The sequence below is a fragment of the Xiphophorus maculatus genome, chromosome 4 (assembly GCF_002775205.1).
Source record: "Xiphophorus maculatus strain JP 163 A chromosome 4, X_maculatus-5.0-male, whole genome shotgun sequence".
NCBI lineage: Eukaryota > Metazoa > Chordata > Actinopteri > Cyprinodontiformes > Poeciliidae > Xiphophorus > Xiphophorus maculatus.
In genome coordinates, this window is record NC_036446.1 from 18,260,050 (window position 1) to 18,285,119 (window position 25,070).

The following is a 25,070-nucleotide window of genomic DNA, read 5'->3' on the forward strand; positions in this document are numbered from 1 at the left end:
AGGCTGGAGACAAACTGCTGCTTTCTCTTCCTGTTGTAGACGTTCCAGGTTTAAAACTCTCATTATAGATTCAGTCTGTCAACACTCAGCCTTTAGTGTAAGATTAATGGGTGATGCACAGAGTTATAGTCTAATAATTACGGCATTCCAATAAAAACATGATCATATTGTCTCTTACACGCTAACTACTTTGTTCATTAAGCTGCTGTAATCAGTAACAGAGGCACCAGATAGTTAGGGTGGTTGCAGACCTTTGAAGAATGCAGTAATTTGTTCTGAGAGATGATGTGTGTATGAAATACCGGACATGTTGAAAAGCCAAATTCCTTTCCACTAGCAAATGACCCCAGGCCTTCTGCCCAGTTCAGCTGCTGACTCCCCCGGTGCATTTTCAATGCAGCGAAAATGTGTGTCAGTGTGAGCACACAGGCCCATGATGTAGCTTGGGTTTCACACGCAGAAAAAAAGCTCTCTTCTCTGAAATATTGTTCATGCTATAACACTTAATGATTACCAAATAAGGGCTGAATCTTTTTTATATACAAGCATATCATTACTTCACGGTCCATTGCTTGCTCATAAGTGTCTTTGTTTTTTTTGTTTCTCCCTCACTGAGGATGTGCAGCGCCGGAGTGAATGTCAGGGCATGACGGATTTTCTTGTGAATCTTAACAAAGCTCCCATTGTTCATCCGGCGCTGCGAGGGTTAGACTTTGCAGTTTGGAGACGTTCTCTCGGCAGTCTTTGTGCTTGACCAAAATTGTGTCCCACAGAGTAATGCCAGTGGTGGCCTTGAACTGCAAAATGCAGTGAGACAAGATTAAAATGGAAAAAAAAAGAAGCGATAAACAACTGAGCAAAAAACAAAACAAAGAAATTGTGGATTTATAGAAAAGAGACAGACAGCATGGTTTAAGCAAGGCATCATTTGGGGAGCTCACAATGTAAACCCAACATTATAAAGGACAGTATGGCATTTGGAAAATTATAACATTCCAGGAAAGCCAACAATAAAACTGAAAGCACAACACAGCTTTAGACAAAAATGACAAAGCAACAAACTCTAGACAGTTCGCCCTTTACTGCACGATAGCTGCAGTAATCGGTACTGTTGTCTCACAGTTAGAAGATCTCTGGCTAAAGACTCAGCTAAGTTCTTTCTATGTGAAGCTTCCATGTTTCCATGTTCTCTCCGTGAACAGAGAGAACTTCTGGTTCGTTTGTTTCTGGAATCCAAAGAACATCTCTTTTGCCTAATTTGTGATTGTATTTGCAGCTGGGTGTGGCTGTGTTGTTTTGTATCTCTGTATTGGTGTTATGATGAACTGGCGACCTGCCTGGTTTGTACCCAACCTCTCACCTATTGACATCTGGGATAGACTCCGCCCCCTAAAGGCTATGAAAGAGTTTCAGTGGGTACAGAAAATGAGCTGGAGTTTATATGTGGTGTTTTAGGGTTTATTGGATTGATTTTGGTCAATCCACCATAGAAACTGTTCAAACCATAGCAACCTTTCCATACCCCTTTGTGTGTAAAGTCCCACAGTTGACCCAGATATGGTCTAAACTTCACCAAAACAGCTCAGCTTGCTTTTATCATTTCCTATCATTTGTGGTTCTTGCACCTGTGTTTGATGTTAGACGTTTACCTATGGAGTGTCAGCCTATTGTGTTAATACAAGGAAATGGCAGATTGTTATCTTAAAGTACTTTTCAAGTGCCTTTAGCCGGTGTAATGAATGGAGTGGTGGTGAGTGATGTGTTGCTTAGCGGGTCATGAATCATGAATCTGTACAGCAGTGACTCGATACAAATGTCTGGTCTTAGGCTTGTAAGCAAATGTGGGAGACTGCGTCAGGGATGATTTAACCTTATGATGAATTGACAAACCTATAATTTTGCAACTCTTTGTAGCAAGATTTGAAGTACATTGCGAACGTATTCACACCCTTTGAACCATTTCATTTTTATTTTCAACATGTTTCGATGTATTTTGTTGAGAATGTAGACCAACAGGAAGTTGTACATGATCCGGAAGTGGAAGGAAAATGAATTGTATTCAGCCCCTTTTTACTCTGACACCACCAAAATAAAACCTGTGAAGCTTCTATGTTTAGGACTTATCTTATTAGTAAATAGACCATCGCTGTATAATTTGATGTCAATATAAATGCAGCTTCTTCAGTTCTTTGAAGGCATCAGGGCTTTGTTAGAGAATATTCATAAAAAACTGCATCATGAAAACCATTGAACACAGCAGTCAGGTCAAAAATAAAGTTGTGAAATTTGAAGCAGAGTTAGATTATAAAACAAAGCTCTCACATGGTTTTCCACCTAAACGGACATATTGGGCAAGGAGAGCATTAATCAGAGAAGCTGTCAGGAGACCTATGAGATCTATAGAGGAGCTGCAGAACTCAGGGTTGAAAATCTTGACAGGAAAACCCGTGGTAGTGCACTCCACAAATTGAGCAAGTAGAGTGCTACTTAAAGTCATCATTTAAGAATGCTATAGGAACATTAATTTAAAGTCATATTTTAAAGTCATGTGGAAAGAACAGCAAATATGTAGAAGAAGATTCTTTGCGTAGAGCAGTCCAAAATGATAAAAGTATGATTCTATGGAGATGTTATTCTTCAGGGAAAGGGAAGCTGATCAGCTTTTGCAAGACACTATAACTAAGCTTTTGCACATTCTCTTATGAAACCTCTTCACGCATTTTTCTAAAGGTTTGCAGTGTACTTGTACTTGTTTTTCAGTCCCACAACTTTGCCTTTACAACAGAGCAACTGTAACATAGCTCACCTCTTTATGTCCTTCATGGTGAAAGCTGATACCAGCATTGTTGGTATAGTTCGTTTTGTGCCTCGCCTTGCCCACAGAGTCCATTGTGTACATAGAAGTGCACAATCACAGCATGCAGCAGAGGTGTGTCCACTGCCTACATAATACCGTATCTGGGAGCGTGTCAGAGAAATGTTTGTAATCAGAGGAGTAGATTAGTACCCTGCTGCATATAAGTAGCTATACAGACATGTCATTTTCCCAGCAGGCTCTCATTACAGTATTGCTCCGGTTTAATGGAGCAGCCGCACAACGTGGGGCCGAACTGAGCCCTCTTTCTCTCCTCAGTGTTAACGATGCACAGAAGATTACTGCACTCAGCTAATTTACTGTGAGACCCAACATGACGCTTCCAGGAGCCGCTGGCAGTTCACACTGTCTGTGTATGAGCGCCGGCTCAATAATTAACCTAAGAATAGATAAGTGAACGAAACTCTGGCTGTCTTTATAATCCCAGATGTTTGAAAAACACTCCCTCTTGGTTGGAGTTCATTGGGTTTTCCATCAATATGTTCAGGAAGCTGGACCATGGCTACCACACAGATACTTGTTTGTTCAAACTCCACTGACAGATAGCGCTGATTGTCTTTCCTATAAAAGTTCCCTTCATGCATTTTTACTCCATCTGGCTCTGCTTTTGTTTTTCACTGTAGTTTCTTCTCATTTTCACAACCTTTTTTTCAGGCACTGCCAAAAAAAGCCATTCTCAGGGCACGTCTGAATAGAAACAAACTGCAGCTTTACACAAGTTCGTGCTTTATTAATGTTGGTCCTCTGCCAGGTGACATCAGTGAAAGCTGCTGGTTGTGCTGTATTGCTCTTTCGTTTCCTTTTTCCCAACATAATTTATTGTCTGAGGAACATCTATAGAACAGTAGCTACATGTGCTAGTCTCATCCACAGCTAAGATCACAGTGTAACAGCATAGCTTATTTGGTCAACACTAGTGTCCTTTTTGAATGTAGTAATAGAAATAAACACACAGAAATACTTCTAAAATGACATCTGCCAAATTAAATTAGATACAAACTTCTGTTTGCATTAAATTAGACATGAAAGTATAAGTATAGCTTTAGACTTTGAAACATAAATTCAGATAATACAAGTTGCAAAAAGCATTTTGACTTGTCTTTTAAAGCCTTTTTTGATTTTGATGAAATAATAGGTTTGTATGCTTGACAAACCTATTTTGTCAAGCATACAAAATATGCTTGACAAAAGCATATTTTGCTTTATAGTGAGTTATTTTCTCACTGTAAATAGTGAGAAAATAAGTGTTGATTTATTAACAAGTATTGATATTCAGTTTCTGCTCTAGTTAGGATTGCACTGTATTATATTTAACATTTTGAAGATCCTTTCTCAGACTGTACTCTAGTGCAGAGAATTGCTGTTGTCTAAGAAAAGCTTGCAATTTAATCGTAAGTATTTTTTGATTTTTCAAACTTACTTTTTGGTTGAATTTACAACCAGGTTTTTCCTGTTTTCTAAAAGATCAAAATCTTTGGCTTCAGTCTTGTGTTGTTGTATGATTTGTGCCATAAGCAACAGATAATAAACTTTACTTGGATGAATGTTTTGTACTCCAATATCATTAAAAACAACAAATATAGATTTTAACAATGAGTGGGAGAAAAATTCTGATATAGAGATATCATAGGAACTCTGAAAAGAATATTTCCCTCATATATGTGGAATAAATGACCTGGAAAGAAAGTAAAATTGCGGTCAGTTGTAGAATATATTTATTTAGAATATGTAATTAAGAAGTGCTTTATTACATTGTGTTAAGGAGTTATATAAAACTAACAACTAGATGAATAAACTACTTTGCTCACTTGTGCTTCTGAAGTATGCATTACACGGACTGTAAAAGACATATAACTATTCTTTAAAATATGTCTTAACCGAACACTTTTATTGCTCAAATCTCTAAGGAGTAGACCCTCCTCTTCCTCTGCAGACATGTTGCATGCCTGGACTGTGACTCACCAGCAGCAATATGTCCACAGGTTTCAATGAGGCCATGGGGGTCTGCAAGGCCTGCTGCCAACAGTAACTACTTTAAAAAGGGAGTTCACCAGAATCAGCTGGGAATGACCTTTGACCTACCTTCCATGACTCACCTCTTTTTCAGACCGTCCAAAGGGAAGGCTCGATTATGCGGTGGACATCTTTACTGCCCGCTCTGACCCCTGAGCCTAATCAGTCTTTGATCGAATACTACCCTCTTTTCACAACGAGTTACAAGGTGACGCTGAATTTGTTTTTTGTTTTCACAGAGAAGGAGAATCCATACGAGGATGTTGACCTGAAGCGGAGGAGTTTGAGTAGGAAGTCTGGTCTGTCGGAGAACAGCCGATCTTGGGCCGCTATGGACAGGAAGCTTAACTCCCCGCCTCAGGTAAGCCCTTCGGTTGTCAGCATTATCTCCTGGATATGTAATATTTGAGGGTGAGCAAAAAGATCAAAACCTAAGAAAACCAAAAAACCTTCACACCAGAGATAAAATTGCTTAAATAAATGTAAACTGTATCAGTATACTTACATGTGCAACTTGAAATGTGTATAATTTAGTGCTAAACCCAATTCTACTGGAGGTTTCTTCCTGTTGAAGGGATTTGTTCCTCTCTACTGCAATGTGCTGGTAAGGAGGATCAGGGATTGCTGCAAAGTTGATGGCAGATTTAATCAGCTGGGCTTTCTCAGATGCATATTTCTGCAGCTGAATTTGAATGAAACTTATTAGAGTTTGGTTTGACCATTATTGAAATGAACTTAATTGAACTTAACTGAATTTTCTTGACTGAATGAAACGTGTTGTGACAGATGTTGTGTATTGCTGTTATATAACCGAGAAGACTTGACCTGAATTTTAATCCTGCCTTTCACTGTAAATAGTGCCACTGACAAGCCTGGGCTGGTTTGTGACCAAAGATAACCAGATAAACTCATCCGCTCTCAGATATTTCCATTTGCCACATGGCAAATGGAAATATCTTTAATTGGGTCAACTTGATGATTGACATATTCACTGGCACAATCTGTTACTGCAGATCTACAGACTTTGCTACATGTCCAAAAGAGTAATACAGGTGTTGAAGTGAAGACAAAAATGTTGCTGCTTGATTGTAATCAGTCATTTTGTATAAAACTGTTGATTATTACCTTTTATAAACACTCTGTTTATCCATAGATATTAAGAATAATCTTATCTGTGCAGCTTGTCTAGTGGGTTAAAGATATATAATTTGGTAGATAATTTGTATGTTATTAATGTATAATAATATTCTAATACACAATAATATATAATATATAGATTTAATATAAACTGAAGGAACAGGAAGTCTAAAACTCAGTTTTGGAAATGTAGTATGAAGTAATTAATATTAATCCAATTTGTATCAAAAACACACAGCTCTACTCATGTTTCTTCTCTTTATGTGGTTTAATGTCCAACATTAGGATGATATCAGATTATTGCTGCTTATGCAAACAAATGGAAATTGGCTTTCATCTTCCCAAATGAAATGAAACAGAAACGATAACCACCTTTACTTTAGGAAAAGGCTTCACATGCTGTAACACCCAGCACAAAAAAAGGAAGACTTCAGTAGTTTAGTCCGTCTGGAAGTAACCAGTGACTTATGGTAGAAAACACCCATGTTTAGGTGTCTTGTTTATATGTAAACGAACCACCTAAATGGACTGGAATGTTAAATGGTGGAAACATATATGCTTCCTCTACTTAACATTCCAGTCTGAGCAGGTTAATAGCAGAAAAAGCTCATTTATCTGAATTACTAAATTACTTTCAGCTGTTTATTGGCTTTCTGTGCAGTTTGGAAAAGTGAAAAAGTTTTCAGTTTTAATAAATTTCGAGAAACAGTAGATTATGGAACAATATTAGTTTTCCACAGTTTATCCCAACAAGGAGTAACTGAGTATTGGCAATGGAAAGAGGTTGTTTCTGAAGGAACCACATGATTAATAGCGGCTGGTTATTACTCTGTAGCGTTTAAAAAATATTTTTAAGTCTAATAATCATTTAGAATCTAATGATGTGAAAAGGACAAGTTTTATTTTTGTAGCCTTTTTGTTTTTTGTTTTCCTGCGTCTTATACAGGAAGTAAAGGTGGAAGCTGTATTTGGTGAACTTGGTCATATTATTTCCTGTTATTGCTCATAATAGAATCAGGCAGCCATTAGGTCAACAGTAAATCTTCATCTGCATGAATTGCTTTGGACTGCATCTGTTCTCTTCTTTGTGCCCAGTTGCCTTCCAAACCCAGCAGCCAGTCTCTCCGCCTCCCCTGTCCAAGCGACAGGAAGAGTCACCGCATGTCCCAGTTGTCCAAACGCTACAGCCACGATGAAATGCTGCTCATCCCCCAGATGGGCATGTCATCGTCCCCCTGTGGCTTGCTGGACGATAGCCTTTGTGGCACCAGTGATTCCCTGTCTTCACGCAGGCACTGGAGGATCCCCAAGGTACACACAGCCAGATCCCACACAAACTGCTGCAAAGGGCCTTTTCAGAGCTCCAGCTTTCACAAACCTGATCAGGTTTCTGTCGGGACCAAGTCAGAGTCTGGATGGTTATGGATCATTTATAATTCCTCTGTTTGGAACAGAGGCGTAATGACACCGGGCTTTAATCCAGTTAGATATTTTTGCATGAAAATCAACCCTTGGGGTGCTTTTTAAAGAGCTCTCCCTGAGGCATTTCTTATTAATAATCTGCAATGCTTGAAATATATGCAATGTGCTTTAGACTGTTACTTTTGGCCAGGAACAGGCCTGCTTCCTCTATACTTAGGATCAAAAGACAAACAGAATGAACTCCAAGTTCCTCACAGAGAATTTCCTCTCGTCTCTGTTTACAGCTGGTCCAGAGGATCAACTCCATTTACTGCACTAAACGAGGGAAGAAGAGGCTAAAGAAGCTGTCCATGTCCAATCTTGAGACGGCATCTCTCAGAGGTAAGGCTGCTCCTTATTCCCTTTTATCCCAAGGCCAGATAAGTGTGTAAATATTTATGTGTCCTCTACCCACAGAGAGCCTTCTCTCTCTCTCTCTCTCTCCCTCTTCTATTTGTGTGTCTTTCTCATGACAAAAACACAAATCTGAAAGTACCCTCATTGACCCATAGGAAAATATCATTTTCTCTTCAATGTTTGTTTCCAGATGACAACAGTGAGAGTGAGAGTGACTCAGATGACAGGTTCAAAGGTGAGCAATACTTTCATCTGTTTTCTCTGAGTTTTTTTTCCCCACAGCTGTAAAGTTATTATTTTGCATCTATGATCAATACAAGGATTGAGTTATGGGTATTAGGTTGTAGTAAACCACATAATTATACCTAATATTGCTTATTTATTTCATGCAAAACGTTTTCCCTGCTCAGCGCACACCCAGAGGTTATTGAAGCTGCAGTCCATCCTGCGACGAGCCCCAAGCTACCGTACGCTGGAGCTGCAGCTCATCGAGTGGCAGGAGAGAGAACTCTTTGAGTATTTTGTTGTTGTTTCTCTGAAAAAGAAACCTGGAAAGAACTCTTACGCCCCAGAGGTCTCCTATCAGTTCCCCAAGGTAAAAGCTTTTTCTGAAACCTGCAACCAGTCCTTTGAGGCAAACTTCACACCTGGCATGACAAGTTCAGCTCGCTCATTTTATGTCATTTAAGTCAACTTTTTTTTTTGTACTATGAGCAGTTAAATGGCTCACATTGTTTGAAACCTATCAAAATCAGCGATTATGTTTAAAGTCTAAAAAAATAAAATTGTGAATTTTTATTTCTAGTCAAAGTTCTTATTTGAAAGTTTTATTATGTTGGCTCCTGTCATAAAGATGTAGATGCAAATCTCTTTGACACTGGACTATAAAGGATCTACTTAATTCAAATTATTTATATCTGCTCTCAGGAAATGCTTTGGGTTGCCTTGTTTTTGTCACACATGTCTAATAAAGATCTGTTTTCAGGAAGTTATCATGGGTATTAAGGTTGTATTAATTTGGGGGGGTTTTAGCATGTGTGATGTGGTTCAAACACGTCAATAACAATCCAAAACGACATGAGATTCATGCAGATAATGAGTGAATGTAAACTTCTGACTGAATTGTGTAAACGCTAAATTGCGTTGAAGCACTCCAGAGCTTTGACTGAGATATTACTTTTGGCAGATGTCATTTTAGAATACTTTTTAACGGTTCAGTTGGTCTGAACTACATCATGGTGAGTAATAAATGCCATTTAAACACTCTGTTGTTATCATTCCTATTGCCACTACCAGCTCTGGATTATATAAAGGTTTTCTGGTTTCTCTGACTAATTGCTATATTAATAGCTATAATAATAAATGTTCCATGTATTTTTTTCATGTGACTGTCCACTTTCTTGATCATTTAAATCTTTGTGGGTAGCTGCAGACTCTACTTTAAGCTAAAAATAACTGGATCTCATTCATGTGACAGGCAAGTGTTTTATTAGAAAATAAATTCTGAAGGTTCTTTTAGTTCAGCAGAAATGTCCCCTGGGGGATGCAGACTCTGTGGCGGAAGCCTTGAAGGTCGAGAGGTTTAAACTTTTATGACACGTTTTATTGTAGCCTTTTGTAAAATATCAACTGGTAATTTCATAAACGATAAGGTGGAGTCCTCCTGTTGTGTCCCCTTGCAGTTGGAGAGGCTGACCAAGCAGATGAGGGAGGCGGAGCAGAGGCTCAAAGCTATTCCTCAGTTCTGTTTCCCGGACGCAAAAGACTGGAGTCCTGTCTCCGAGTACACCAGGTATCCTCCAAGCTTTCTCTTTATTTACTCGTCTCTGTTAGGTTATTACAGAAGCATCTATTTATATAGCTGATATGTGTTAGAACTGCTATTAAGTGTTAATAAAAGTTTTAATTTAAAGAAAAAATTCTATTAGTGAAAACTGAAACTCCTTCTCCAAAGTCAACATGTAAATAATTAGAATAAAAGCTCTACTATCACTTAATTTGAATTAAACCAGTTTAATAAATGACTTTTAGCTCACCAGTTGGTAGATAATGCCCAACAGAAAGTATGAACTGACACGAGTTTGGTTATAAAACATCCTGATGACTTTTCATAAAAACGTGTCTGTTTAACAACCAAAGCTGCAAAAGCTCAAAAAGCAGAAGAAGTGACATGGCCCACATTCATTTTTAAATATTGTTCTTCTTTTCACCATGTTTCTCACTGTACACAGTTTTAATAAAATCTTAAAGGGTTGTTTGAATGACTCACCATTTAGCGCCTGCTAAATAAATACCAATATGTCTTATGCTTTGACTTTTTACACAAATTCAGTTTTATGCTTAAGTTTTATACCAACTCATTTTGTTTTTCTTGCATCCAAGGAGCCTAGTCCTAGCAGGAGTAGGAAATGAGTGTGTGCTGCTGTGGGAGAGTTAACGGGACTTGCCTGAACTTGCAGAGCTAGTAGCTATGCAGAGGTGTGCAGGTGGAGGGGTCATGATACTGCAGCTACACACGACTGGTGGGAATTGACCTGCACTTTATCTGTGAGCAGACAAAATAAAAATGCTTATAACGCAGGAACACCAAATATTTAGGTAGTTTTGAAACTAGGATTTTTTCATATTGCTGTTTCTGGAGATGAGGTGTGTTTTAATAAGTTTATAGTTCCACCCACTCCTTTGAACATTTATTATTTATTGTATTACTGCAATTTTTCAGCTGGCTGCTCTTTAGAAAGCACCTTGTTTGTGCTAAAATATCTTTTTTTAGGCAGCCAATTGCTAGGATTAATAGGTTTCTTCTAATTCATATAGAAAATGTGAAAAACCACAAAGCCACTTCTGAAACCAGTCAGTTGAGAAAGTAACCAACCTCTAAAGAAAAACTGTCAGAAAACCCCAAAAATATTTTGCAAGACAGTTTTAAAATACTACCAGAAAGTCTGGCTCTAGCAAGACAAATATATCATGAAATAGGGGATTTTCTTATTAGATGTCAGTGGGTTTGTAGTGATGTTTGTTTTTTTTGTGTTGCAGTGAAACATTCTCCTTCATGCTAACCGGGGAGGACGGCAGCAGGCGGTTTGGGTACTGCAGACGGCTTCTGGTAAGAAGTTCCTGTTTGTCTCCGGTTCCCCTTCACCCTCTTTACCACCCACCCCACACCTCAATCAGCCATGTTTGTTGTGACAGGCCTTTTTCTTTGCACACGTGATGTTGTTTTCCTGCAGACATGTCCATGTGCTGCCTGATTGTCTGCTGTGGTAACAGGAAATAAAATCATGAAAATCATGCACAGCTGAACAGATTAAAGAGACTGAGACCAGTGGGAAAAGCGGCAGTATCTGTTTTAGCAGCTGATCGGAGTGCGCTTCAGGACAGGAAATGGCTCTGCAGAGTTACCAGGAGAATAACAAACATGCAAGCCACATTTTTAAAAGAATGATTTATGTCAAATGGGAATAAAAAAACATATAATTGCATTTGTAAATCTCTCTCCTTACATGCGTTATGACAAAAAAAATTACACATCATTTGAATAACTCATTGTTAAAATGCCATAAAATATGTAATAAAAACATAATAACCAAAGATGAAAACCCAAGTTTAGACATTTAGTTTAACAAGGCGTTCTCAGGAGAGGGCAAGACAAAGAAAAACCAGGTAAAATCCAAACCTTGTCATTCTGGAGCATTTCCTCCCAGTAATGAGGCTGCAGAGCGCTTTGAAGGGTTTTGCTGAGCCTCCCATTTGGCTTGAGGGCAGAGAGCCTGACTGTGTGGGATGTTGTGACTGCACAGATGATGTTGTTTGCCGATTCTTGTTTTTGTGCGTCTTTTCACATCTTCAGCCTGCTTGTTTGTGAGTGTTTACCCTGGATGTCCAGCATAATAGTATTTCTTAGTGAAAAAAAAAAAAGCTTCCTGCTAACAGTTGTGCTTGATGCGCTCATTTGGTATAAGACTCACCCAGAAGGAAGCAGATTTTCACAAAGGCAGAGAGAGGGGAACTGCGCTCCTTCAGTAACTTTGCTTCCCGCCCGCCATCCGTCCAGCAGTTGGCAGTAGCCGAGCATTCCTAAGGACTTGAATCAAGCCCCACACAGTTGATTTAATCATCCGTTTGGAAAAGCAGAGGAGAAACAAGAGAGGAAAATTGTATGCCTAATATGGACAAGTGGATTGGCGCTTGTAGAGTGCCTGTGTTCATTTGTGTCTTTCTCACTGAGAGTCTCTGTTGTTTCAAGACACATAATGGTTTGGGAAAATGCAGGGGACAGCAGATATGATCAACTGTCCCCTACAGATAAACCTGTATTTAGGAGGGAGGTAACCACATAAAAGACTCACATCGGGAGGCAAATGAAATTAAAAGACATCCCTGTGTTATACTATCACTGTGCACTGTCCTAGCTCTTCCGATGACCCTGTATATAATGTCTTTTTGTTTCATACACACAGATTAGTCTCATAAAATTTAATTTACTCATTGTGGCTATGTTTCATTCTGTGGACAGAGAGGTTTACTGTGGCTCTGAAGGAGCCTGAAGAATCACGCTAATGAATCTCATTATCTCTGCAAAGAGGCAACAAATCTTAAGCAGAGAGACTGTGGTGTTTTAAAATGTAATGGTCACCACCAGACAGGCAGACGCTCTCTAAAGGCAGCGGCAATATCTGAAATCCACTCTATAAAGACTTTAATTAAAGTTAACTGAATCCTTGTCATATTTTCCAGGCCAAATTGTTAAATTGCTCCTCTTGGAGGATGCTTCATCACTTATTCGTTGTGTTGCAGGGAAGGACAAATCACAGACCATGGCTCAAATAATGAAATGACAGTGTTCAAATTAACGATCGTCTTTCTTTTCTTTGAAACACAGTTATGGAACAAAATCTTCAGGTTCATCTCGCCGAATTCAAATCTCATTGAACAAGTTTATTTTTTTTCTCAGTAACTCAGTTCAACATTTGGAATTCATTGGTTAAATGAAGTCATACAGAAACAGTGATAAGATATTTCCAAATAAATACATTTTTGACATGGAAACTTTACGTTGTGGCCTACACTTTCATGATGAAGTTTACTGACTTTACAGGCAGTAGTCATAGTTACCCTCTGCAATAAGTCATCCAACCGTCCTATACCCTTATTTGCCTGCTTATCCTTTCTAAATAGTAATGGGGGCTAGTACAACACAGCAGTTTACCTCTCATACACACTATATGAGGACAGTGTGTATGACAGTGTGTACACTGCCTCTCATTGGGTGAGAGGCAGTGTACAGATTACCACTGTGGACAAATAAAGAGACCAATTAATGTAGCAATTATTGTTTTTGAACTGTGGGAGAAAATACACAAAGAGAACCCACACATGCACAGAGAGACTCCATGCAGAAAGACTCCAGCCTGAGATTCGAACCCAGGACCTTCTTGTTGCAATGCAACATTGCTACTAACTGCACTAAGACAATAAAGGTAATTTCTGAAGAACTGGGATGCTCATAGAGTATTATTTCCAAACATATTCATGCAAAATTGAATGGAAGGACAAATTTGATACAGAGAAATTGCTACCTTGAAAGACACTGTTCAAAGCCTATTGAAGAATTTGGTGAAAATTTACAAGATGGTGACTAAAGCTGCAATAAATGCTTCAAGACACCCGCAGAACATCGGTTACAGCTGTGGTATTCCTCGTGTTAAGCTAAGGAACCTGAGACAATCTCAGAGGTTTACCTGGGCTTGAAGAAAAACATCTGTCCAAAGTTCACTTTTCAGATTAAAGTAAATTTTATAATTGATTTAGAAAACAAGATCCCAGAATCTGGAGGAAGAGACTCGAGGAAGAATCCAAGTTGTGGTGCTGACAAGAACCAAGACATCAGCCGCTGTTGGTCCGCTGTGTTTTATTAACTACAAAGTAGATGTTGCCATCTTCCATGAGAGCACACATTATACTGACAGGCCTTATGGAGATGCACGTTTCACTTTCTAGCAACTTATCTTTTTGATACACTGATGTCATAAAAAACAACACTGACAGCTGAAACAAAAGTTTCAAATAAACATTTAGAAGATAAGACAGTTCTCTCCTGTCAATATTTAAGGAGGAATTGGCTATTTCTGGCATCTTTTGAAAATAATTGTTGTTCGTGACTTGTGTGTCTTAAAGGTTTTCAACTGTTTGTGTTTCATATACAACCTTATAGGTGAAACTGCACATATAAAACTCAACACCAAAGCTACAAATTTATAGTTGTTAGCTGCATTCACATCTCAAGCTGCTGCTAATACAGCAGTCTAAATTTGTAAAATTGTGAATTTTTCACTGCTTGTGAGATCTAGTTATTTCTTGATCGTTTTGACTCAGCTGTTTTTTATTACAATAAAAGTCCTATAAATCCCCAGACTTGATGAATGTGTAATGTTATACTGATGGAAGGCCTGGTGAGTGTATTTATAACCTGTTTTAGGAACATCTGCAGATGTATCTGCTTACGTCTGATCCGTGTTCTCTCGTTATTCCAGCCGACTGGGAAAGGACCTCGTCTTCCAGAGGTGTACTGTGTCATCAGCCGGCTGGGTTGTTTTGACTTGTTCTCCACAGTAAGTTCAGTCTTGCATGCACACACTCCCACACACAATAAGATTCACATCCACCTTGATCAGTGTGGTGCTGCAGCTGTGTTTAACAATCTGACAGATGATGGAAATGACTGTCTGTCGTGTCTCTGCAGACTTCATTTGGTTTTCTAATTTCCCAGACTCTTCTGTCTCACAGCAGTCATTCTTTCGCTTTTCCAGCCTTATGAATTCAAAGTGAGGAAGTCCTTATTAATCAATGAACACATATGCATTACTATCAATTTGAATTCTTGGAAATTCTGCTTGTGATTCTATTTTAGGAACTTTGACAAGAATAATGTAATGGTTTAGAGCTTTCTTTTGGTTTTGGCATTCAGCTGAGATTACTGGGAGTTTTTGTAACAGATGAGAGCAGTGAATGATTTTCCCAATCAGCTTTCCAGAAAGGAGACGTCTCTGATCCAAACGGTGCTCTGTGTGGAAATTTCTTTTACAGTAGCCATGGAAACAGATTTTTTTATTTTTTTTAACAAAAGAAAAAATGACTACGTTTATCTGGAAAGCTATCATTGGTGAAAAACTGTATTTTTCTGTAAATGCCCTCAGTTGTCCATAAAATTAATGGCTGTTAAAGGGTCAGTTTTGTGAAGGGAGCTGTCCTCTTTCTTGCTTCTTTAAGATTCTGGATGAAGTGGAAAGACGCAGAGGAGTCTCGGCAGCACTGGTTTATCCCTTCATGAGGAGTCTGATGGAGTCGCCCTTTCCTGCACCAGGGAAGATTATCAAAGTAAAGACCTTCCTGCCCGGTGCAGGAAATGAGGTCAGTACTGTTGCCAAAGCAACACCAATTTTCATCAATGATACAAAACAAGCAGGTTCAATTCCTGTCCAGAAATATATAATCAGATAATTGCATATTCGTAATCATAAGAGGAAATATGCTAAGAAGTTAGACTTTAATGTGTGGATCTTTTCTTGGATTCAGGTCATAGAGCTGAGGCGACCCAATGACTCTAGACTGGAGCATGTTGACTTTGACAGCCTGTTCAGGTGCCTCAGCGTACGGCAGGTGTTACGCGTCTTTGCCTCGCTGCTCCTGGAACGCAGAGTTATCTTTGTGGCTGATAAACTCAGGTGAGTTTCCACTACAATGGAAAATATGGGTGCTGGGTGAAAAATACACAGAATTTTGCAATATCTACATTTACAGGAACAATTGCTGTAATTGTCAGTAGATAATAGATTTGTTCTCCTTTCAGTTGTCCACCCTTTTCTTCTTAAATCAAAGTTTGTTCACATTATAGAATAATTTTAAAACCAAGTACTGGTAACTTTTTCAACAAAATGATTTTCATTATTTGTTTCAAAGGAATCAAAATCTCTCCTGGTAGTAGATGAATGCTGCAGTGGGACAGTTTAATGTTTTAATTAAGCAGAGCTACAATGTTTCAAGATTAGGGCCCCAATGTAACAAACAATGCTCATCTCAAGCCTTCTGTATGGGCCCTTACTGGCTGTTGGTTGTTGATGTTTGTGTTGTCATCATACCTGTTTTAATAGATTTACCTGATGCTTGGACACTCAACTGATAGTTCTCAAATTGTCTTGTTTGTTGGAACACAAAATGATTGGATGTTTTATAATAAACCCCAGATAAGAAGAAATCCCCAAATTTTTGAACATTTTAAATTAGAAAATGTTACATTTTACATATCATGTATCCTTTTCTATATTGATTCCGAAAACATAACCTCTCTCAAAAGCTTAATCAATGTTTTTTTTTATACCCATATCATATCTTACTTTCTGTGGTGAAAGATGCCATAGGAAGATAAAATCATCACCTTTCTAAGCTGTTGACATTGTAGATTGCAACAGGTGATCACTCTATGACCTGAGGTGCAGCGGCAATTATATAATAATAGCATGACTTAATGCTAAGCTAAACATATACATATTCTTCTTTTACTTCAGCATAATGGATGTTTGAAGCTGAAAGTAAATCTGATGGTTCTGCTAAAATAAACTCAGTCAAGGTGCAGTAGAGCGCTGTGATTCCCACACCCTTCGTCCCAATTCAATGCAGTATTGACAGTGGGAGCGCATCAACAGCGATACACATACGTGATTGATATTTCACAAAATCTTTTTTGCTTTCTCTCTTTTGGACCCTTATGTGCATTTTTCAATAGACTAAGATAGAAAGCATTGTGACAGGAGCTTTAATGTAACAAGATTTTTCTTGTCATCCTGACCTGTCTCAACTATTTTGATTTATATTGCTGGCATCACATTCAGAACAGACACATTTCTGGCCATTAACAGGTAGTCATAACATTTAGGTTTTTGTTTTTCATTCAGTCCTGCTTGAGTACTTTCTTTGAATTACATTGTCAAGACATAATACAGACAATGTATTACATAATGTACATACAGCCATGTGACACCATATACATAAAATTATTTTTTCTCTCAAAGTTCCATTTTCAGGACTCAATGAAACAAATAAATGACTATGAATGAAACAAAAAAAGCCTCGTTAGTCTTGGGTTTTGACTTGTACAGACACTGTTATACTCTCAGTTTGTCAAATGCATAAATCTGGTTGTGACGTCTGACGCAGTGCTGTGTCCGGTGTTTCAGTTAGCTCTGTTACCAGCAGGAAAGTGGGACACCATCAGAGCAGTACATCCAGGGTGGGGTCTGATAAGATGTGAAGAGTCCCCAAGGACTCCCTGTCCCACTCTGTCCTGTTGTTACAGAAAGGAGCTGGATACTTTTAGAGCAGTGGAGACGAGGGTGGAGAATTTAACCAAGAAGTAATCTCTCCACATATCAGAACCCAGTTTAAACAAACATCAGTGGGGGCAGTGACTGTGAGGGGAAGGAATGCACTTCCTGTGTGCACGACTCTGCCCTCTGTGATCTGTGGCTCAGCTGTCGCCGTTTGACTTATGATGCCCCCGTTCACTCCCAGCGTACGAGCGACCTCTCTGTCTGTGTCCCTAGAGAAAATGAATCCTTGTTGCTCACTGCAAGAGGTGATAGGATCTAGGAGTCACTGGGAGGGAATCATGAATTTCACTCAAGATACATTATCCTGATTCATTGTTCAGAGTCAACACATTCTGCAGTGTTTTAAGATCTTTGGTGAACTTAGTTTGTGACCTTTTTGTTTAGGCCTGTCTGAAATTGACCTCAAATGTCCTAAGCTTATATTGCAAGTAAGTAATTGTATAGCTTGTTATATTTTAGATGTAAATTCATTGATGGTTTAGAGAATATCTGTTTATCTTAAAAAATATATACAAATATCCAAAGCACTAAAGAACATAATATCTCATAATCACTACATGCTGTTGTTGAGGGAAAAAAAGTAAACCTTCTTGCAGTTCAAGGTTTTAACATGTCAGGATGTACTTAAAATGATCCGGTCTTTACCCGAAGGAAAGACATCAGCAACAACATATACAAGGCAATTTCTGCTGCTTGTTGACGTCAGAAGGACAGTAAGGCTATTTTAAAAGATTGTTTCCTGGGCGTCTTGCAGTCATCAAGTCAACCTTGAACTTTTGCAAATACCAAACTAACACAGAATCCAATTTGAAATCTGTATCAGAATTTTGGTTCGAATCGGGTGATAAACAGGATCATGTTCCATACACAACAGCAAATTCTTACCAGAAAGGCTGAGAAAGAAAACTCTCAATTTGTCAAAGTTTGTTCCCGTCAAAATCTAGACCTACCACTGAGTGAAACGTTGTAGTTGAACCTTAAGAGGGCTGTTCATAAACAAATAGGCCCAAACCTCAGTAACTTGAACTGATATTGGATTTTAAAAAAATCAGAGACCAGGATGTAGATTATAGCTTATATACTCTACAACTACTTTCAAAATACTTTATATAAATTAATACTTTAAAAGTCATAGGAAATAACAGTAATTTTTCTCATCGTTTATGGTGACCTGGGGAGATCTTGCTCTTATCTTTCTTCTTGTAAAGTTCAATTTGTCTACAACACAATAATGGAAGTGAGATAATATTTCATTTTAACCTCCTTGTAAGAACTAAGCATATCAGTAGTAAATAGACATGTGTATGTTTTTCAGTGTCTCCTTCTTTAACTTTGTTTTTTAGAGTGCATTGATGTCATAAGAGTGACATCAGCCATTGAAAAGAAGTTGAAAAGTGAGTTCATCCTGCTACTCATCTTTTGTTATCATTAAGAAAAACTTAGACAGAGTTTTCTGGCAGTTTTGCGCAAATACACATAGTAGAGATAAAAAAAACAAACATTTACACCCAACATTCGTGTTACATCTTTGTTTTTTTGTACACTATTATATGTGCTGTGATTTCTTTGTGCTTAGATGTGCAGGGTAAAGATTTATGCACACATGCATGCTGCTAATCATTTGAGACCTGTCACAGAGGCTCATTGCACTCTTAATGACATTGGTGATAACAGAGCTTCCCCCTCTGGAACTCTGTCTTATTACATATGCTTAAATTACCTCTGCTGCAGAGCTTGATGCGTGTTACTTGTAGCACATATACAAGCAAGAAACAGGAGAGGAAAGCCATGTTAGGCAATAGCTGCATTCAGTCAACTCTTGTGTTTATTCCATAAAGGTTCTGTTGCCTTCAGATGAAAGCGTGCACACACAATTTCTCTTAAAGCGTTCATCTGCCATTTGTTGCCAGTAATAACAGGTTTGAAGCCTAATCAGATAAACACATCATCAACTCTGTCACTCTGTAATTGCTCAACTTGACTGACCCCAATGTGGCTGGTGAGATTTTTCTCTCTCTTTTTGTGGCAAACTTCCTTATCTGTCCTCAGGCTGGAGCTGTGAACAGTTAGCAGCTTGTATGTGTGTGTCTGCATTGATCTCATGGCAGGAATCAGGAAGCTGCTCTGACGTGTAGCAGTGGCTTTGTATTTGTTGTATTATCTTGTTACTGGAAGTCCTGGAAGTCCTCTGCTAACATAGAAACACAGAGATGAATTAAATGAAATCTGAGAGGTTTAGGAAAGCAGCACAAAGGGAGTACAAAAAGCTCCTGGGGTTTCTGCAGGAAAACAATCTGTGGCAGAGCTATGTTAAAAATGACAAACTAAATGTGTACTGCAGATGTCATGTCAGCTTATATATTTGTTCTAATCCATTTTTTAAAAAAATGGATGCATTTTTGTGATGGAGGATAAACTTCATGCCGGTAGATTTGTGTGTTCGGATTCGGTCATCGTCTTTTCTTCCCCTCTGTTCCTGACAAACACTTTCTCAAGCGTGCTCTGAAGAACTGTTTCAAAGCCAAAACCATGTTGAACAACTTAACCGGTTTCCCTGTGAACTTGAGTGGGACTGACACACAGTAAACATTAGAAATGTTTACGGTTTTCGAAGAGTTGAGCAAGACATTGATGTCACCAGAAGGGTGGAGTTTTATTCTGTGTGTAGAAGTTTACTTGATTTTATTTTGAAGTTTTTAGCTATTGATTTCTAACAAAGTTGATTTTCCAACTTTGTCAGAAAAATGCATTAAAAGCCTTTGGATTAAAAATCTCCAAATATCACAGCCATCATTGTATAAAAATATAATTAAATAGAACAACTTAAAGTCATCCTCATTGTCATGCTGTACCAACGTCAATGTTATTGCTGAGCATCTGATGCACTAAAGCGGGTCTATTTTATTTATTTTTTTACAGTGTGACAGATTAGCAATGTTATTGTCTATAATAAAATACAAAGTTGTCTACTTGTTTGTTCCTGTGCTCTGTTTCTCTGTAACCTGGTTTATTTCAGGTTGATCTGCCTTCTTTTTCCTACATGTAACAGATCCAACTTTTATCACTCATCACACCCAGCCGGTGTCAGTAATCGTTTCTGCTGTATATATTTATTCTTGTCAGGTCATCATCATTTTAGTTATTGTTAAGCTTGATTTTTATCTGTTTTTATTCTTATGGCAATGTATACCAGAGAATGATCTGTTACAGGCCTACAAAATATTTGGGAAATATATGCCAGCTATATTAGTGCTCAGTGTTGCTGCCTGAAAATTGTTGGAGTTAACCCACACAACTTGCTTTCCTTTTTATTCTCTTATTTCCCCTCGTCATCACAATGTCTTCCAAACGCCAACTGAGCTTTGGTAATGCTAGGATTAACATCTACTCTGCATTGAAAAAAATACTTGCCAAGAGATTATCAAACTAATTTATGATCTTACTATAGCCCTTTCTCCACTGTCAAGTCTCACTCTAGAGACAGTTAATGTCTGGTTCGGTTCTAGCCAAGTTGGGTGTGTCTCCAGTGGCAGAGTGTTCCTCAATATGGGGGAATTTGATGGGAATGCGGGTGAGCCGTGTGTGCATGCAGGAGCTGTATTTGACACTCTGATGATGCCATTTTACATGTGTACCATTAGGTAGTCAGTTTCTCTGAAATCTCTTGGTGTATTTGTGCGTTGCTGGTTGCCCCCGTTCAATTGACGCTGTTTGTATTTTTCTACCACATTTGATTTGACAATTATTGATTTGCTGCTCAGCATCTTGTTAACTATGGTGGTCTCAGATTGAAAATGATGATTGGGATGTTGTTGACGTAAATCCGCAGGCCAATCGTTGAATGCAGTCTGCTGCCAATCAATCAAATCACCTGCGTACAATACCTAGCTAGGTCCGGTTTGCACCACCTGTTAGGTGGTTCCAAAAAACAGTATGTGCTAAAGAAGATGAGTCTGGCCAGGATTGACTGAAGAAGAACTGATTAAAGATACGACCAACCTAGCCATGTGTATGAGAAGTAATTATTCCCTACACATAATATCTGGTTATAAGTTCACATCACTGCGGAGGAACTAAAATAAATTTGCAGGATTATTTAAATTTAGTCATATTGGGAGGTATGAATAGTCTATTTAAGGTCATGCAAGAGCATTTCAATCAGATTTAATGCAAAACTTCAGAATCTTAAGTTTCATCTTTTTTTCAACCTTTCAGAGGTGAACTTGCAAATGAACGCCTTTCAAAATGTTTAACTTGTGCATCGTCAGTCCACAAAATAATTTCCCAGAGGTCCTGGGGATCACTGTGACAGTGGTTTGGGAAATGTGAGATTTTCTTATTATAAAGCTCTGCTTAGGATACAGTTTTTGCTCTTTCTCTTTCTCATTACTAAAATATCATATCGTTTGATTATGCCGTGCTTCAGATTATTTATTCTTATTTATCTCATCCTTTGAGACCCGATCAGAAAAAAACTTATTTCACAAATGTTTAAATGATCTGGTTTATGTTCTCCTGGTGATGAACACTAGCAGGAAAACAACTTAAACATAACAATAAGACAAGAAGACACAGCTGTAGAATTAAGATGGTGCACAAATTGCACTGTATGCAGTCATTTTAAAAATATGAACTTATATAACGGATTGATCTGACATGTTAACTGATTTCTGCAAAATACCACAACACTTAGCAGTTCCCAACCTTTCATTCTAGATAACAGGAGGTAAGAGGAGCACAATTTTTTACACTCCAACTTGATTAGAAACACATCACTTAAAGCCACAGTCACACGGTTTCTCCATCAGTCAGCCTCATGGCACGCAGCTGCAGCTGGAGCAGATGGCTTAACCTACATCTGTTGTTTCATTCCAGCCAAAATGTAGCTTTATGTAGGCCCCCCTGTTCAGTGTGGGTCCTGGAGTGATCTCACCCTCTTCACCCGCAGGTGCTCTGCTTTACCAGCTGACTTTCACATCAGTCTCATTTGCTGTGAGCGATAAAATGTACAACAAACCGACGCTGTGGCGCGCCTGCGCACTTTCCCTACAAACTTGACTGAATCTGGGCATTATTGAGGTCTGAACTGGAAGAGGAAAAATCAGCGGTCTTCCTTTGGGAGGGAATTTTTTGTGTCAAACAGTTTTTGCTGTCAAAATGAGAGAGTTGGTGGCTATAGGTCCTCACAGAGAGGAAGTGAGGGAAAACTGTTCAGGGAGTCAGGGAGCAAAGAGAGAACATTATGCTAAAGGATAAAAATACATCATGTGCAGCTCTGTCTGCGTGTACTTTACCAGATGTTATTTTGAGCACAGAAAGAGGTGAAACATAGACACGTTTTTTTGTTTTTGTTTGTTTTTGTAGCTTTTTGGCACAGCTGTTGTCTGACATAAATTCAGACCCCTACCTAAGACCCTCCAAAAACATTTAACTATTGGGTGACAATAACCACAGATATTCACAGTAGTATGTGATTATTCAGGCAACATTCAGTGGTGAGCTACGAAGCATTTCAAACATTCTGGTGAAGCCAAATATAACCTGAAGCCATATTGAAATATAACCAAGTCTAAATAACGTATGTCTCTTTTAATTTCCAGATGTGAAGAGCATTATTCAAACAATGATGGCCGCTGAGCTGATTGTTACCTTTAATCCAATCTTGGCCTGAAGTTTTAACAATCTTCATATATTTCCTCTTCTGTCATTTTAATGCAACATTGAACAAACTGAGTCAGAGTGTCAGAGGCAGCAGGTCATATTTTTGCTACACATAACACAGCCGACACAACTTATGGCTACATTACAGCCTGTAAACCTGTCATTTCTTTTCAGCAAACATCTGGATGGAAAATGGAAAAAAACTGATCATTAAAAATGTTTTTGTCTGTTTAAAACATCACACATCAGTTCTTTACGGACTTTTTAAGTCTCACATGTGTTGCTTAGCTAAGCTTATTGATATGTCAAAGAAATATTCACGTCACTTAATGTTTTTTTGTTCATGTCCCGTAAACCCTCCAGACGATGCCTATGAGTTAATGTAGAGCAGACTACTAGTAGTCAACTCTGACAAATATTTATATATGATATTAATGTGACGTGTTAACACAGTTAAAAATGTGGACAGATGTTAATCCAAGCTCTGCAAACCCGGTTTATTCTGTGATCTGCACAGTACAGACCTTCAAAACATGAGCTAGAGTGTAAGCATAGTGCATTAATCCAAGTCCCTTCTCCTTAAACACTAAAATGTTCTCTCCTCCTCCTTCGGGATTCACAGACTACTTACTTTCCTGGAGTATCTGCCGTTTCAGCCTCACTAACATTGTGCCTGGCCTGACAAAACTATGACAGATAATATATCAGGATTAGCTGTCCTACTTTAACACAAAGCAGACCTGCACTGACGTCAGAATTGCTAAACTACACTTCTATTTTCCTTGCAACTGGTCACATCTAATTATTCATTCCGATTCATATTGATTCATTTGAATATAATCAGCTAACGCAACACAAGAAAAACGCAATATTTTAGAAAACATATTTTCAAAACAGCAACAAAACAGAAATACATAATTCATTTATTCAATATAAATTTCTTTTAAACAATGGCTGAATTTGAGGCTTGCATAAATCCAGAACAAAATCAAACGCACTTTAGGAGAAGTCGAACTGAAAGCTGTTCAGTCGTCTCGATGAATCTTCCAATAAATAGGAGGACTGGCGAACCCTCCTGGATTCAGGCTGGGTGAGTTTTGTTGGTAATTTTGCCTTTGCTTTTGGTGGTTACTGAGGCTCAGGCCAAAAAAATATCCCAAAGATCCTTCCACATGGACCCAATGCCTGTCCCAAAGAGCAACAGGGTTAGGTTCAACACAAGCTGTGTGGGAGTGAGTTGCTAATTCCTGCAGAATATTGTTGCATAACCTGGAAGTTTCAACTATGCATTATATTTGAGGCAGCCATGTTGGTTATTAATGTTTGTACAGCATGGGGATTACTGACTTACCAAGGCAGAATTACAACTTCTTAGGATGTTTTAGATTATGTTTTTAATTCGGAACAAGTTGAAAACTAATAACCACCTACAACGGAAGAAGATCTGCTCCTCCTGGCCCTGCTGAAAGAAAGCTGCATCTCAGGATGTTTCTGGTTATTTACTTGGTTGTTACTGTACCTGGTCTGAAGCATGGAGCTCACTTAATTCTTTTTTATAACTTTTCTCATTGTGCTTTTGCCTCTTTCTTTCCAAAGTTGAGTGGCAACCTCTGGTGGAGCAGAGTGTTTTCATTGTAAGTTCATTTTCTCCCAGGAGTTTGTGGTCGGCGGATGAGTGTAACGGATCCTTTTGGTATTGGTGGAGCACCGGGCCATGTGTAGCCTGTGGCGAAGGTTATTCTCAGATCTGTGCCCCATCGCTCCCTGTTGGAACTTGTCAAACCCCGGAGACAGGATCTGTTTGAAATTATCAAGCCCTCCCCGGGCAAATGGAAATCAGCCTGGCCAAAGCGAAGCTGTAAATGTTCCGTTAGCGGAGTGAACTGAAGGAGGCCAGAAAAAGTCCCCGATCGCTGCGGTTATTGTAGACTTTGGATTTCGCTTAGTAATTCTGTTTTAGCCTGTCAAGAAAACATGTTGTAATCTTGGCAATTTGACTCATGGGAAGAGGAGATGAAAAGCCACCATGGCAAACGTGTAGCCTGAGTAAACACCGTGCGAAAGGCTAAGGGAGTTATTTTTCTCAGCTCGGGAATCACGCTTCTGCTCCTTGCTTTCTGCATGTTCTCTAAGGACAGCTAAGTTTCCCTTGAATTAAATCTAATGAGTTTAAATAA

General features: G+C 38.6%; 1 protein-coding gene across 2 annotated transcripts in view; it reads left to right on the top strand.

The window, feature by feature from the left end:
- Positions 1 to 25,070, top strand: part of st5 (suppression of tumorigenicity 5) — a 59,573-nt gene that overhangs the window by 26,766 nt on the left and 7,737 nt on the right. For both annotated transcript variants that reach the window (XM_023332569.1, XM_023332568.1), the window contains exons 5-14: positions 5,128 to 5,249; positions 7,121 to 7,336; positions 7,732 to 7,828; positions 8,034 to 8,078; positions 8,254 to 8,438; positions 9,526 to 9,635; positions 10,883 to 10,952; positions 14,380 to 14,457; positions 15,116 to 15,256; positions 15,422 to 15,570. In XM_023332569.1, the coding sequence (XP_023188337.1) occupies positions 5,128 to 5,249; positions 7,121 to 7,336; positions 7,732 to 7,828; positions 8,034 to 8,078; positions 8,254 to 8,438; positions 9,526 to 9,635; positions 10,883 to 10,952; positions 14,380 to 14,457; positions 15,116 to 15,256; positions 15,422 to 15,570 (1,213 nt within the window). The remainder of the gene's footprint in view (positions 1 to 5,127; positions 5,250 to 7,120; positions 7,337 to 7,731; positions 7,829 to 8,033; positions 8,079 to 8,253; positions 8,439 to 9,525; positions 9,636 to 10,882; positions 10,953 to 14,379; positions 14,458 to 15,115; positions 15,257 to 15,421; positions 15,571 to 25,070) is intronic.